Raw genomic sequence first — 17,135 nt, forward strand, 5'->3', positions numbered from 1 at the left:
ATCCCATCCACTCCCAGTGTGCAGAGCATTATCTCAGAGAGTGACATGCTTTGTGTTACACAAAGCTGCTGCGTGTCGGCAGAACAATGGAGCAGCAGAGTTGCGAGTGGCAGAATCAGTCTGGTGCAACAGCCTAGTGTAGGTGAGGCAGAGAGAGGGGAGAATACTAATTTATCATGAAAGATGTCATTACCATGCCAATGACTTCTCAGAGAACACAATTATCACTAATAATAGAAATTTAAACATCAGCCCAGGGCTTTCAGCCAGGAAGGGCTGTATTAATGGAAATCTGTTGTCTGTTTATGAGAACTAGTTGCTGAAGGCTGGTGGGAGGACTGGTAGAAAGAACACACTGAGATAAGCACTAACCATTATCTGTTTTTTGTTTTTTTTTCTCACTAATTGAGACGTCTAGACACATTCAATTGAACATCGGCAAGATAAGGGAGGCGGCTGAACTAACTCGGTGTGGAATAGCGCACACTAATCCACTTACTGAGTCTAAAGGATTTTCATTTGCCTTCCTAGAAAATGCTTGGCTTATCAAAATGTTTTCACATGCACATTTTTACACTTTGTCTTTTAGCAACAATAGCATCCTGCACATGGCCTTATGGCCCGCAATACAAAGCAACCCCAACCATTTCGCTTAGTATTCAAACGAGTTGGCATTTTCTGAGAAAAAAAAGTCACTTTTCACTTCTATTTATTCATGTGAAAAAAATATTTTGGAAAATGTAAAAAAAAGTTGATTTTTATTTAAAAAGCAGCTTTATTTCACAATGTTTTCAGTTGAAATGAAGTTAATGAAACACATTTCCTAATGATACTGAAGAAACTGAAGCATGACTAAGGGTCTACAGCCATGCTGGCAGCTCTGTAAGGCTGTACCAGGCTCCTTATAAGCATGCTGTGCTTTGAAGCCAATTGACTAAGTGCATTATTGGGCCCAGAAAGACTTTTTTTCCATTGACTTACATGGTGAAAGGCACCTCTGACACCTCTAATTCAGTGGATCATTTATGTCAGATCCCTCAAGAAATTATTTGTATCACTATCAGAATTCGGTTCACTTAGAAAATCTAGAAGTGCCACGTGATTAAATCATTTTATCCACATTTAAAATAGCGGAAATACATCCCGTTCCGAAACACACAGGCATCGCGGCTTCAGCAAGCCGTCACTTATGCGACTTTTGGGTGAGTAGCCTTTCTAATTATGTACTTTCACAGTCTTATATTTCAACAGATTTACCTCAAACTGCGACTTTCTTGACCGATGATCTTTTAAATTGACATAGTCTACATATGTGTGTAATTCATTCAACTAAAACAGACCAGAAAAGTCTCAAGCTGTCAGTGCCGTACATATTTTTTTATAACATATATATATATATATATATATATATATATATATATATATATATATATATATATAATGACATATTGAGATTTTGAGCTGCCGATGGTGCTACAGGAAAAAAAGACACCAAAGGAACTACCAATCTATGAATAAATAATCCCTCCAATACTTGTTGAGATATTTCAGTCTGGGAACACATTGGACACACTGACCGAAGGACACACTAAAAGACAGACACCACCATCGCTCGAGCCATGCTGCTAGTGTGTCTGAAAAAGTACTAGTAGAATTAACGCTCATTCCAGCAGACACTGGAGAAAGCAGACCCATTTGTGAAGGCTTTGTGACTTATCCACCTGTTTGAACAAGCCTCTACAAGACTAAGAGGTCGGACAAATCACATACACGAGTTTACTGGAGGAGACTGCCAATCTAGCCTTTTCTCCTCACAACCACACACAACACAGGGAACAAGTTACATAACCATTTTTTATTGTCGTGACATGGATGGGCAAGGACATCGCTGCTGACATTTCACATCCCGAAATGAAGGGATAACCTTGGAGTTGTTGGCAGCTTCTGTGAGTTCTGTCATGAAATGTACTCTTCACATTCTTCAGAGGCTTTCTTTCTGCCTGCTCATATGTGATGCCACAACACAGTTAGAGCTCGGAGAGAGTCGAAGAATTCATGGGGATGCAGAAACTGAGAGCCTGAGAGAAACAGAAGGAAGCAGCAGGTTCACAGATGAATTGCGTGTTAAGAGGCCAGTTGCAAGTACGGAACATGTCGAAAAAAGTGTAATCTTGAGTCGCCAATAAGATTTATATTTTTGGCTCTAGGGTGTGATGGCATCCATCTGAGTGTCTGTCTGCATAAGCCCTGAGTGATGTGCTTTAACTGCACTTAAGAGCATGAGAAACACACAGTTAAGAGCAGTTAAAAAACAATAGTCACTCAAGGACTGAAAAACTGTACCGTTTGAAGCAGATGGATGCAGTCTAATGGATCTTTTTTTATATTTATGAGTAGAGAATGGAACGTATCCAGATATATCATTATGTTGGGAGTGTACATTTTTATGCATGGCTCCAAACGCTTTATTTTGTAAATTTAATGATGTAGACTGAAACAAGAATAAGTTATTACATCACGTCGGGCTGAATACCACGCTACACCAGGGCTTTTTGAGCTTCAAACACACACACACACACACACACACACACACACAAACACACACACACACACACACACACACACACACACATACACATACACAAACACACAGTCATATGTAAAGTGGGTATGTGGATGCAGAAGCATGCCCGGCCAATGCTCAGGGTTTGATTGTCGGACTAAGGGGTCAAAGGGTAACTAATTGCACGGCTCCTGGAGGTTAGCGTCGGTGTGGCCTTCTACCATAGCAGTGGAACACCACCTGAAGTTCTGTCAAGAAAGACAAATGAACTCCGACCTCCCTGCTGATGACATCTACCCCAGTCGACAAGCGTGCGCCATATCTTAATCTGGGTCACAGAGAAAAGAGCAGGCCGCAGCTGCCGCTCTAGACACTACGTGCTGAAGGAGCCCTCCCTGATGTTTACCTGCCTGGTCTCATGTTCAGTTAGTCATCAAATACACACACTAAAGAAATAAAAAATCTCATTCCCCATGAGGTCAAACTTGGCAACTGAAGCAGGGGTAGTGGTCTATTGCCTCTTTTGTTGTGGTCACTCAGGCCTCAACACAAATTGCTGGGAAAACAAAAGGCCTGCTTGGTGCAATCTGGTCTAACAATAGAATTCTTCTACACGCAGTTCTTTCTTTTTTTTAGAGACCCCATAAAGTTAGCTCTGCCTTCAAACTCTTAGAATTTGACACGAGAGCAACTCTCAGTTTTACACAGTGACTCCCAAAAGAGAGCCGAACCGGGGAAGGTTGTCATTTTTCAACAGTCAATATTTAGCTGACTCTCATATTAGCTGTTTGTGCCTTCTCATTTAGCCATATCACAGCAGGCGCCAGGGCTTTTACCTGCCATCCCATCAGTAGTGAGCTACCACCTGAGCCACACTGATAGCTGACTGGAATGTACTCGCAGTTACGCAACATAGAAGACTGTGTTTGATGGATGGATACAATCACATGACAACTACAGCCTGACGGAAAAGGTATTGTGATGAAGGTCCAGGGATCATCCAAAGAAAAGGAGTGTCTCACTTTCATGATTAACAAAATGTCAAAAAGGATTTCCCTTCCTAAACAGAGACCACAATCATGTGAGGCTGTCAGCCAAAGGGACACGGCCAGATGGGACGTCTCCCTCTCTTTCTCCGCCTGCTGCTCCTGCACTGTTTTGGAGACAAAAATGACCTAGACCTGTGTCAACAGCTGGGAAAAGCATCCCTCACTGTGCTTTGTGAAAGTGATAAAAATAACACCACCAAGTATCCCACTGTGGGTTACGCCCTGAATGGGTCTGTTTTTCCTGACCAGGAGGGTCACTGTCGGGCAGAGCTGGACCTCCAGCCAACACACATCAAGGCAGCACTTTCCTAGCCTCCATTTTCGCCCCTGTCTTTTCCTGTTTTGACAGGAAACAGGAGATGATAACATAGTCGCACAAACAAGCAGAGCTTGCCTCCGACCTGCTGCCTGGCTGTCCTCGTGCGGCGGTGGACGTCTGTTTTCTTTAGAGGGCCTCGTGTCCAAACATACAAAAAATAACACACTCGTTGTCTTGTGCAAACATGGACACCAAGCCACTGTGGCGCACACGCCTGCACGCACACACACACACACACACACACACACACACACACACACACACACACACACACACACACACACACACACACACACACCTGTCTTCATGCCAAGCTTGAATAACCTCTCCAGAACCTGGCACAGTCGAGCACTTCCTCACAGGCTCCCAGCAGCATGCCAGCATCACACAAAGAAGCGCAATAAAACAGGCCACCAAAGTCATGGACACAAGACTGAAAGAGGGGAGATGAAAGCTGTAGTGGTCACCACGGGGAACCAAAACATACACTGCGGAGGTGAGTGGAGGAGCAATGTCAATATCTAGCGGTGAGAGGAAGGGTGGGGTGGATGGGGAGCAGCGTTGTCCAAGGGAGGTGTGGACGGGTATCGTCTCTTGTCCGAGGCTCTTTTTGGAATGTGAGCCTTTTATGTTTCAGGAAGCACACCGCAGTGAGACACAACAAGTGGAGCGACGGGGTCATTAGAGGGGCTTTGTTGATGGCGAGAGAAGCTCAAAGGAACGGGACACTTTGATTGCCCTCTCTGATTCCCCCACAAGCCTTTGTTTATGAGCTAATTAAGCATTGTTCGGCTGCAGCAGGAGCCTCGAGCCCTCCATCCCCATAGCGCCACCATGACTTTGAATGGCTACTGTAGGGTTTTTACAGCACCCTCTATAACTTAACAACTCGGGCAGGAATCACTTTGTGAACTGCTCTCTATGGGAACCAACCTCTGATGAAAACTGACCAAATATGTCAGTGTATGTAAGAAGGGCCTAAAAGAGATAACACACAAATAGGTATAGTCTGACAGGTCAAATGCAGTTCAAATGTGGCCGCTAGCGACCGCTTCTGTGGGAGTTCAAGTGTGCCCTGGTTTCACCCCTCTATTAGATGCTGCACCCAAAACAGCCTCTCACTCACAAAGAGATTAAGACACAAATGCCCAGCGTGGGACGAAGGGAGGCCGAGGGGTCAGTGGACAGACAGAATAGGGAGGAGGAGGGTACCGTCTCGCTAGATGGATGTGGTAATGACCGTGTGACAGCGGTGAATACATTGTGGGGAAGAAAAGCTCATGCAGCAAACCTGAAAGGCCGTTTTATAAAAAAGAAAATCAATACATACAGTATGTGCACTTTTACCTGTGTTTGAGGTCAGAAGCAGCACATGAAAAGGCAAAAAAAAAAGGTGTAGGAGAAATAAAATCACAATTTGTGCATTTACAGCGATAACAGCTGGATAAAAAGAAGAGATTCATTATTGATGATCATATGAATTATTTCTCAACCGCTCATGAAGTTAAGCCAAAAGGTCAGCATTGCTTTGTATGACGAGCACCTCCCCCATGGAAACCAACTCATTGCTTAAACGTCAAACTAAAGCTGACACAACCTGTGAAATGCTGTGTGTAAATGAAACCACACATTTAAGTTCAACCGCATATTAGATTTACGGCTGGCGCTGGCTGTCTGGACTTTCAGTGGACATGAGAGCATGACCCTGGGTTTGACTCTTATAAGCTGCTGAGTTGCTGCTCTTAGAGGACAGAGACGAGGGGGGGTTCACAGCAAAAGGGTTAGAGGACCGAACACAGCAGCATCCACTCCTGCTCTGAACATTAAAGCTATAGGCAGGAATCCACCAAGGCCAAAGACACAGGTGTGCACCCCGAGAGTTTCCCTCCTTTGCACAGAGGGTGGGAAGCATTTCCGCGTTGCACAGACACGTTCAAAGGCATTCCAGCAATGTTTTGTGTTTGATGCATAAGTTTAGAACAGTAAACAACAGCTTCTACCTATCATGTTGATTTAGATGTTTCAGAGAGAAGCTGACCACATTCAGCTGGGCTAAAGAGACAATTCTGCACATTCTTGTCCAAGCATGGGAATTGGGCAGCGCTTAGCTGGGGGTCGGCACAGTGAGGCCCAACAGTGAGTTCCCAGAACAACAAGGATGACTGGGCTTTTATTGGGGACGTTGAACTGATACTGAGCAGCAAACGCAGAGGATGGAGAGGCAGTTTGGGACTCGTAAACAGTGAGGTTTAAGTTTAAGTGCCCGACACACACGAAGGAGATAAAACAGCCCAGAGCTCTTCAGTGGAGAGAGTGACATCATAAAATAGAGCAGCAGTAACAAGAGAGGAAGCATAAAGGACGGATCTATTAATGGGAGTCAGATCACTGGAGAGACGCAGGGGAAGGTTTACTTCACAAGCGTCCGCTGGGAGTAATGACAAGCTCAAGTTGGCATCATTCCTCAAGACAGTATAGCACTGCTGATCTGAATATAAATCAAATTATCCTCATTAAGATGTTTTTTTCTGTGACCTCCAAAGTAAATGTGTTTACCATTAATACTTCCCAAGGAGGTAAAAATGCCAGCCAAGGGGCGGCAGGAGGCTGGGTGGTTGAAGCGGTCGCCCCATGCGAAGAGGCGGGAGGTCCTCAAGGCAGCGGCCACATGTTCGACTCCGACCTGCGGCCCTGCTGTGTGTCTCCCCCTTTCTCTCTTGCCTTATTTCCTGTTTGTCCTATCTCATAATCCTATCTAATGAAGGCTTGAACACTGCCCAAAAAAAGCCAGCCAAGTTCATTATTGCACCAAAAAAAACTGCTCAATTTGCCAATTATGAGGAAACTGGCCTCTTTACTTTGCTGCTGTTTCTCAAAGTTAAGGCACAATGTAACACCACAACCGAGTTTGTGGATATTTTACAAGTATTGTACCAGTGCCTCTTTTTCTCATCTTTATCACATTGGTGCTGCTTATCTGAACGAGTCATTGGATGAGACTTATTAAATGAAGGCTGTTGCGTATCAGGACTCGAGGCTATGCTAACTAGTGTATCAAAGACAGGACGAAAATCTCTTCTCTTTCATGATTAAGTTTAGTCAAGCAAAACCCACAATATAGCTCAGCCCTCGCTGCATTTGAAGCTTTTCCCGAAAGTACACCTGCCAATCACAGACAAACAACACTGCTATTGTATCTTGATTGACTTCGTTTTGGTGAAAATCCAATATAAAAATCCATACAGCTTAGGCTGACCTTTTCTTTGCGCCTATTGAGAAACTCAGTGACACAGTTTTCAATTGGATTAAAAGCAACTTTTCTGCCATTTTGTAAGAATGCATTGCTATGCTATTTCCTTTAAAATGTCAACAGGAAAATTGTTAAGTCAGGTCATTCAATAATGAAAGAAAAATTAAGACTGAAACACACAGGTAACACTTCTTTTACTTCTGTATAGAGAAGGAATAAATGTTTTGGTGTAAATCTGAGGTTTGGATATTTATACGGTATAACAACATAGATTTAGCTAATAACTGATTGAACTACGGCATAGTCTAACAGTGGCATGTTAGACCCAGATATAAGCATCAAATCAGGAGCAAGTCAAAAAACAGCAGGGCTAATATCAGAGCTAAAGAGAGCTTATATTCTTATCATATCCCCTCTGAAGCTAAGCCCACCAAGTACCAGAGTAATGGCACTGGTCAATCATCTTCTCCATCACCGTCTCCATTAACCAGACCACCGCCAGGCCTGCGTGTTGGAATGAGGATAAAACACTGACTGTAATAATGCAATCATAAATTGGTAGCAGTTAAGTTCAGAAAGATGGATTACTTCTGCGGCAAAGTGGAAAGGATGGAGGGACTCGGAATGTGCTTCATCTCTTTCTTTTTCCTCTGGTACTTACACGCACATTCGCACATCATCAATACACACACTCATCCTAGCTCACGGAGCTGGACAGTCAAGCATGAAATGAACATGAGCAGCGTGAACTTTGACTGGCGTTTTCACACTGCGCCAGGATTTATGGAGCACTATATACGTATCAGAATGAGCTCCTGACAATAAAGAATGGCCAAATGCAGAGCTGGGGAGGCCAGTAAGAAGGGTTAACACAACCCATCTACCAACCACAACAAAACCCATCACAATCCATCTACTATTACACAAACACAAATAGAATAACACAGGGATGCATGCATACTGTAACCCAGACACAGACACATATATATATATATATATATATATATATATATATATATATATATATATAGAGAGAGAGAGAGAGAGAGAGAGAGAGAGAAATATGACATGAAAGCACACTGGTGCACTCACACAGCAGCTGCGGTTTACTACTGTTGGTCATTGAGAGGCTCCTCTTGGAATGAACTGGTTAGCTTAAGAAACATCAAATTGCACCGAGTAGCTCTGAACAAAAAATGTGATCGTTGAGAAAAATAACTTTGCTAACAAGCAACTTGAGAAAGTGAATTTCACTACCTTTGGGGAGCTTGTATGGAGTCCACAGATATCTTTTAACTATGAGTTGGCTTACTTGGGTTACAAGCTTTTCAATTGCACTTGAATTTAGCCACTAAAGGGTATTTCCCTCAGAAGCTGGTGGAAATCAAAACATAGCTAAAAGGAGAGTGAATATTGTTCTTACATGTCTGCTTGATGTGTAAATAAGCCACTCTTTGCTACATCCAGCTTTATGAGGGGATAATAGCTTTGCCTTGATTTGCCAATTGTATAGATAAATAGTGCAAATATAATACATTTGGCAAATGCATCCATTGTGTTTATTTCAGCAATATTACCCACTCTTATATATCATATTTAAACATTACTTCAAACTGCATGCATAAATACTGTTATCAGTCATCTTTTCATTTTCTTCACTTTGTGAAAATATGAAAACAATTCTTGCAGAGAAAAGTCCTTAAGTGCCCTGCTCCTGGCACTTTGGCAATTGTTAGGATTGCTCATTCCTAGTTAACATTTATCACATATTTTTATAAATCTGCCTCTCAAACATTGACATCTAACACTCAATATGCCATGCTCTGAGGGTAAATATTCAGTCTTCTCAGCTTGCAGGTGAGTAAAAGCTCCATTAAAATCTGCTATAAGAGGAAAACAAACAAGGCAATGTCAAGTCCAACTTTGACACCATACTCCACTGATCCACTGTTTGCTGTGAGCAAGGGAGCCACGCCCAGACAGCCCAGAGTTTGCTGTCTGCATATCCATCTTGGCAAGGACACACAGCGCTGGCATTCTCTTTCAGCACATTGCTATAAGCCAGGCGATTTGTCTGCTACCACAAGGCCTGCTGTCAATTGAACACGTTTTTATGGAGACAGCAGGAGATTACCTCTAACTCAGTGCCCCTCAGTGTCTGTGTAACGTCTTGAAAATGTATCTCAAGCGCTATGTTTTTCGAATACTTTGAATCAGACTCAATAATGGACTGCAGTCTGCCTGGATCACGCACGTCTCACTTCACCATGACATATGGAGCCGGGCAGTAGAAGCCCGGAGATTGCATAAAACATACGCACATACAGAATCACACACACACAGGCAGCTCCCCCTAAATTAACAAGTCAAACTGATTAATTCCCACTGGTTACACTTCTTGTTGCATTTGTGTTCTTTGTTCACTGACATTTCTGCCTTTGTCGCTCCGTTCTCATGCTCTGCAGACCTGTGCTGTGCTGTAACACATCGCCCTGTCAGCCTAGACAGCAGATCCATTGTTTCATTTCAGTCTGGCTCATTGTAACACATGATCCTTCACCAAACAGCAGCAAACCCATTCAGACAAGTGCCATTATGCATGGCAATCATTCTTCAAATACACAAACAATAGGGAAACAGCTAAAGAATATAGGTGTTTTCACAATCTCAACATTACCTGGTGCTTTATTTTAAGGAATTCTTTGAAAAGATGGCTCAAAAAACAAAACCAGGCCTCAGTTTTGATCGCCTGATTTAGTCACGTCTGAAATACTCAACTCAAAATGACCACAAGCACAATGCTAGCTAGCATGTTGCAAACATATAGGCCTACACTAATTCACTTGCGTGAGCGTTAATGAGAAGATTACCTCTCATAAATATTAAGCAACAACAGCTAGCCTGGCTCTGTCAAATGATTAAAAACCCAACAACTAAACATCGGACAGAGGCAGACACAGCTGTGAACTACATACATCCAGTCTTTACGTTATTCTAAGAAGCTAATCTCTTAGCTAACTAGCTAGTCTCTTGGTTGTACTTTGTCACAGACAATCATTAGTGGTCAATTTTCTCCTCTTACTCTTGACATGAAAATGTATTTCCCCAAAATATTTGACTACAAATTCTGAAAAAAATTCTTCCACATTTACATGAATGTAATCATTATATTGTGATTCAATTTCTTAGTTAAGAATAGGCTTCATTTCTTTTTAAATGCAACAGGCCACTTCAGGCCAACGTTTACAGAGATTTAAGAAAAGCCAAGATGCTCTACCAAGCGTGAAGCCTCTGGTAGCTTATTGCTTTTTCATCAGCTCATTATAAGGTAAAGGTGCGGCTGGTCTCCCAAGTCACGTACTTTGATTGAATGTCTTTACTGAATAGCTGTTAAGGATAATAGGTCGACTTTACGTGTTTGACTTTAGTAAATGAGAGAGGCATGCAACCTTTACAATAACTGAAGTCGGCAGAGTAAATTTCCAGGTTTAAGCAGCTCTAAATAGCTCTTCTCACCTTGACAGGTAACTGAGGGAACATCTGGACGGCTCTCTGAAGACATTACAGTGGCATGCAGCCACACTAGAGGGCCAGATGGCCAGAAAAGGACATATTCAGGTAATCTCTGTGCATCTGTGTGTGTCTGAGATCACTCATGGGTTCACCTGTGTGCCTGTGCCTGTGTATGTAGATTATGTGTGTGTGTTAGGAGGCATCTGCTGAGGAAGCTCAGTCAGCTCCTGTTTCATCCTGCCTGCTGTGAATGTGCTGCTCTGAGCAGCCAGCAACGGAGAGCAGACGTATGGAATGGCAGTTATTCCAGGTGGAGAATTCCTCATCCTCCTCCAACAGACTCCTTCACTCTCATCCTGATCAAAGGCAATGAGCATCAGCCTTACTGTAACTCAGTTTTCATCCAGAACCCTCTACCTTTGCATTTGCGCACTCTGAATCCATTTCCTGCACTCTGCCTCATAGCAATTTAGCCTCGCAATTGCGATAAGAAACAGACTTGGGAGCAACAGTTAAGGGTCAATTCACTTTCAGCTCATCTAATTAAAGATTTAAAATGAAACTGCAGCAATCTGTGAAAATCCGGAGACAGGAAAGTGAATAAGAAACTCGTTACGCTCCCATAACTACTCATAGAGTGGTTTCACTGTCCACATTTAAAGCACTGTGGCTGCAATGTGCAGCTTCCACGTGGAGATAAAGGCTGGCTAATAAAGGAGATGAAGAAATTCTCTAGTAGGACATACTGTAATACTGTATAATAAATACAGCTTGGCATTGTTTGAAAATGCTAAATACCATTGGCAATAGATAGCTAAATTTCATACAACTACCACATTATTATTTTTCTTAATATACTTTAACAACTAAATAAAAGAAGGCAACATCAAGTTAATAACATTTGAAGTTTTCAGTATTTTGCAGTTTTCAGTACTGGGGTGCTATGGACACATTTACCCATCAGTAGATATAACAGAAGACAAAATGCATGCAAATGTGTCACAAGAGGAGAATGCTGACATGTGAAAGAGTGACTTAATAAAGCTGTGGAGACTTGAAGTAAAGTGGCAGTGAACAACTGCATACTGCAAGGGCTCAGTACAGCAGTACAGCACGGTATAGCACCATAACTGATCTGTGGGCTCTGCACCACTTGACACCATATTATTGCTCTGCAGTTTAATACAGCTTCATGCCATAAAGCAGAAGTCACACGGCATGTGGGGATGGAGTGAGGGGCCGGATCAGCCCTGAGTCTCCTCCATTCTCGTCTCTCATCTCCTCCAAAACTCTCTGGAGTGCATGCACTGCTGAGCAGGCACACAGGCGCGCAACACACACATCACAAAGAGCCCCAGGGGCTCAGGTGCTTAGAGCGGAATAGAATAATATGGTTGTGCTCTGTTTTAACTCTACGTTAGCTCAAGTTTCACAACCGGAGGGGTTTTTCACACAGTCTTTTTTTTCCCTCCATCCGTCTGCCAGTCACTCTGTCCTGTCATCTGCCCTCCTGGAGCGAACCTGGCAGTATACACCTGTTCCAGCCCAGGTCGGCCCCCTGAAACCCTAACCCATCATAAAGACTGGGAGAACTGACATAAAAAGGTCTGAGGTCAGTCAACAAAGGAGACACCCCCGACCCCCAATTCGAATCGCCTGAGAAACAGTACCCAGGTAGGTAGATCTGCAGCCATTCACCAGCACCCACTTCTTCATGTCTTCTCCATGTCACTCATCTATACACAGGAACATTATCAACAAAGCAATGTTCCTTCTGGCTCCTTAGCAATGGCAACACTCTGCCCCTCTTCTTCCTTTGAAAGTCAGCTATACAAATCCATAAGTGAGCAAGCAGGAAAAATGGCACACAACACACACAAATGTCTGTGTGGAAATACGTGTTTATTTCACACAAAGTCAAACTAACTCAGATTGTACAATGTTCCTGGCTTTTTGGCTGGGAAACCATTTGTGCATGTCATAGATAATTAATTTCCTTTCTTCAGTGCTTCAGGAAACAAAGCCTGATTTGTTACATTTACATGGATTCACTAATAACTCTGCATGTGAAGTGGATCAAGGGTCAAACGAGGAACAAAGCAGAAACAAATCAAACATGAATCCAAATGAGCCGTTGGTGAGAATTGCTAGTCCTATAATTTATGAATTCAACAAAAAAAAACTGGCAGCATTCCTCATGGTACAAATTCATTCCTGCAGCTACAATCACAGTCACAGCCACTCGTACACACTATCCATAATAGACATGGATACATTGTGCATACATCAGCAGTGCACAGTATTGTTCATTTTCTGGCAGTTTGCTCATTCTCTGTCCCCACGATTTAACCTAACTACACCTTCATCTCCATAGTGACCTGGTCCTTAATGGAGTTTCCCCATATCCAGATGGCAAAGGTCATCAGAAAGTTGAGGCCTGGCTGCAACTGACTTCAACCTCCAATGGCTCCACTTAATCTAAATGTTCAAGCCGTAACAGCCCTGCAGGAGATTCTCTGTTAATCAGTCAGTGTACTAGAGTAGCACACACGGTCCAAGACTGCTTGTATATTCATAGGCCTTAGTATTTATGATCCGACGTGCAGTCTCTGCAACATACCAACCTCCAATGAGTCTGCTCAACTCAAAAATTGAGAAGACTTAATACATTTCTATGTCCCAAAAATGATAGCCTTTGAGGGCAACAAACATGTAGTCTGTTCTCGGCTGAAATCTTAAAAGATTAATTTGACATTTTGGTAAATGTGCTTATTTAATTTCTTACAGAGACAGATGAAAAGATGGATGGCACCCTAAGTATGAAGGTACAGCTGGTTAGCTTTGCTTAGTTTAACACAAAGACTGGAAAACAGGGGGAGACAGCTAGCCTCGCAAGTTGCAGTGTGAGGAAGTGACTGTGCGCTTGACTAAAAAATAGATAACCATAGTTTAAGACTGCAAAATTACATTCTTACTCTTTGATTTTTGTACGTATAAAAACAAATAAGATATATTGTGCTAATTACTGAGCTTTAGGCAAAATATGTGACTTTGTACAAAGCTAGGTGACTGTTGCTGTTTCCCTCTATTTCTTGTTTTTAATGCTAATCTAAGCTAGCCCACTGTTGGCTCCAGCTACATATTAACCTTACAGACATCAATCTTTGCAAGAAAGCAAATTTGCATATTTCCCAACATAGTTTTGTACAATTTGTTCTTCAAAAGTTATAAACGTAGCACCTCCTGCATATTTCATCGTCGTAATACAGTCTTTCTGGCTCCCATTCTCCCTGAATGTCATCTCTGTCAGGGATCAGCGAACACAATAACAGTTAGCCTTTTTTTAAAAAGCACATATCAAGTGACAGAGCTTCTGTCTAAACTGTGACTGAGGGGCCTGAGCTGCTGCAGCCTGGCCACAGGCGAGGAATTATAGTCCTTACAGGTCACATTGACTCCAGGCTACTGCTCTATACAAACCTAATCGCCAATTGTTAGTCAGTGACACTCTCTTAACTTTTTCATGAGCTGGTTGATGGCACAAATGTCTTATTTCATCCCATCAGCACACACAACCTACATGGGAAGTATTCCTGTCAGTAAGAGACTTACAAAAAGCAGTGAACAGTTAATGTTTATGAGCTGAGGTTGGATGGAATCCAGAGCCTCTGATTACAGGAAGAAACTAATTGGTTTCTTTGAAGTTGAGATTTGAATGATCATCTTTCTTTACATCATACCTCACCTAGCCACTGTGTCCAGCCACAATAAGCACAGTCTACAATTATTGAACCCAAACTGTCTGCTATTCACTATTGAAGTCATTCCTTACTATAGGTTTTAATTCTGCAAATTAAGAAGGGAAATTCCCTTGATTAGATTCAGTGTGGAGTTTGTCAGTGTCTCTACTCCCTCTGTCAGGGTATTTTTTACCCCATTTTTTTTTTAATCATCTGCTGTCTGAATAACATTAAATGTGCCATGGCAGCGGAAACTTAAGGGTGGTAGCTCAGGGACATAATTTCAAAGTTAATTTGGGGTTGAGCCCTTCAACACAATGTCATAGCATATTTATGATTAGAAAATAATTGCAAATTAAGTGCATAAATGGCAATATAGTTGCATGTGCAGTTTAAATAGTTTTGAAAAGTTTTCAAACACCAGACCATGTGCACTGTAGTTCTTGAAATGTAGAGGCAGGTTGCATGAAAAATATATAATTGGTGCCAGTGGATGAGGACGCATTAAGAATTAACTTGTCATCTTGATTTTTCTAATGCTGGCAAAGTAGTTTTCTGTGCAGAACTTTTACTGTGTCATTGCCTGGGTTCACGTACGCACCTCTAGGTTACAGCATGGTGGGGAAAAGGACTTTACTTCCCCTACATATGAAAGCAGGTTCCTCTAGACCCAAACAGGAAAACACAAAAGCTGTGTGGGAGGCTTCAGTGTGTGTGAACAGTGAACTTTCCCTCGTGTAGTTTTCATGTCAAAAAGCACATTCACTCTTCCTTGTATTTGTATCCACTCGCTACAACTACTGTATTCAAACAATAAGTCTGTAGGCTGGGTGGGTGGGGTAGGGGGGGTCTGGGGACCGAGCAGACTTCCTTTTCACAAAAAAAGGGACGGCAGACGGACGGGGAGGGAGGGGAAGTGCGACCTCGGGTAAACAGTCTCCGCTCTCGTTTTGTTCCCATGACGGACACAGACACAACACTGGCTGAACCCTAGCAGGTATCCTGATCCCAGACACACCAACGGGCTACCTGCATCACCCCGTTGACCTTATTCCCTCCGTGGAGGAAGCAATTTGGAAGCCATCATCCATGACTGCATCCATCCTACGAGGCCCAACAGGTGGGCAGCTCAAACTCACAAAGACAATGGGTTTATTATCCCTCCATAACATAATCCTGGTAAAATAAGAGAACCCTGCCATCACCGTTTGCCACCCCAGAATTAAAGCCCAATTTAGCTATCAACAAGTGCAAAACAGGGGGGGAGGGGACATCTCTTTCTAAAACGCAGAGCACCTGGTGAGAGCCACAAAGTACTGCTCGAGGGTCCCACACTAAAAAGGGGAGGTCAGTTCCCATAGCAGATAATGGCAGTTGGGGGTAGGCCTAATGTGTTTACAGGGTGGACTTACCTGATACCTGAACATAGATCTGATATGCTCTGAACAAAGATCAGACCACACATGCAGATGTCTCAAACAGAGAACCCAGGTGCTTCTGAAATGCCTCCCCTTGTCCCTTGTCTACCTGTTCCCGTATGAACATCGGGGGCTGTGGGATTTGGGGTGAACCTTGAAGAGCTGTAATCCAATCCGACTTTGGGACTCTCTCTCTCTCTTTCTAAAATGGGACAACAAAGGGGAACCAACCTGAGGGCAAACCCGGCCCACCAACAGCAGTCTCAGGGCCTATATTTAACAGCGGTGGGAATTGTGGGAGCAGCCATACAGGAACACTTTCAATGCACAGCGAAGGTCGACTGGGACTTAACTTCCTCCTCGGTCTCCAACGTGAGCAACCCGCTCATTTCAACTCCACCGACCTCCCCCCACACACCCCCACACCCAACAGCAAAATAAAGAGATAAGCATTGTTTAGCAAAACAATGGGCCGCTTTCAAAGTTTCAAAAGCTTCCATTTTCACATCCAAGGCCAGCATTTGAAGTCAAGCATGCAATAAACAACTTTATGAGTGGATGGTGAGAGCCTTCTTGGTACAATTATAAACCACAGAGAGGATTGTATTTCATTGACCATAGATATCAGAGTTAAGAGCAGGTGCAGGTTGGCATGAAAGGCAAAAAGACATCAGCAGTGCTACAGGCTGAGATACCTGATATTACGGTACTTTGTTGTTGTTTTTCTTTAACAAGACATACTGTTATATAGCAATACAACCCAGGTGACCTCAGTATTTCCAACTTTAAGGTGTAACTAATTGCAAAACTGTTCAACTTTGGCTTTTAAGAGTGTAGGAAAAAGTTATTCAACCAACCTTCAGTGAGTTTTGGTCTGCCAGGGCTAGAGCCTGCCTCTTCAACTCTGTGACTTTCTTTTGACATTGCTGGCAAAAGCCACCCTTCTCCTCCGACTCGGAGATGGAAACCGACCCGGCGCCCTCAGGGGGAGGCCGGCTACTGCACCTCGCGTCCTCCGCAGAGTTCAGTCTTTTCCTGGGTGTCGCCGGGGACTCTCCACTTGGACATCCCTCCACCTTCAGCATGAGGGGGAAAAGTTGAGTTAACTTCGACGGTAGGAATAACAACAGGTCACACCTCATGTGCGTTTTTAAAGCGTGAGTGAAACTGTTTGTTTGTACCTTGACGACACGTTTGAATACAGAGCACCTGTCCATTTCGCACCAATGAGATGCAAGCCGTGCTGCTTTTAAACGCACTTTTCAACTTTTACATGATCATAT

The 17,135-nt window shown here is 43.1% G+C and overlaps 1 protein-coding gene across 2 annotated transcripts in view; it reads right to left on the reverse strand.

The window, feature by feature from the left end:
* The window catches only part of kif26ab (kinesin family member 26Ab), a gene marked incomplete at its 5' end in the record, with an annotated part of 67,894 nt that overhangs the window by 48,593 nt on the left and 2,166 nt on the right, over positions 1-17,135 (reverse strand). For both annotated transcript variants that reach the window (XM_083924251.1, XM_083924252.1), the window contains one exon: positions 16,710-16,928. In XM_083924251.1, the coding sequence (XP_083780377.1) occupies positions 16,710-16,928 (219 nt within the window). The remainder of the gene's footprint in view (positions 1-16,709; positions 16,929-17,135) is intronic.

Source organism: Echiichthys vipera, assembly GCF_963691815.1.
Source record: "Echiichthys vipera genome assembly, chromosome: 12".
NCBI classification, from domain to species: domain Eukaryota; kingdom Metazoa; phylum Chordata; class Actinopteri; order Perciformes; family Trachinidae; genus Echiichthys; species Echiichthys vipera.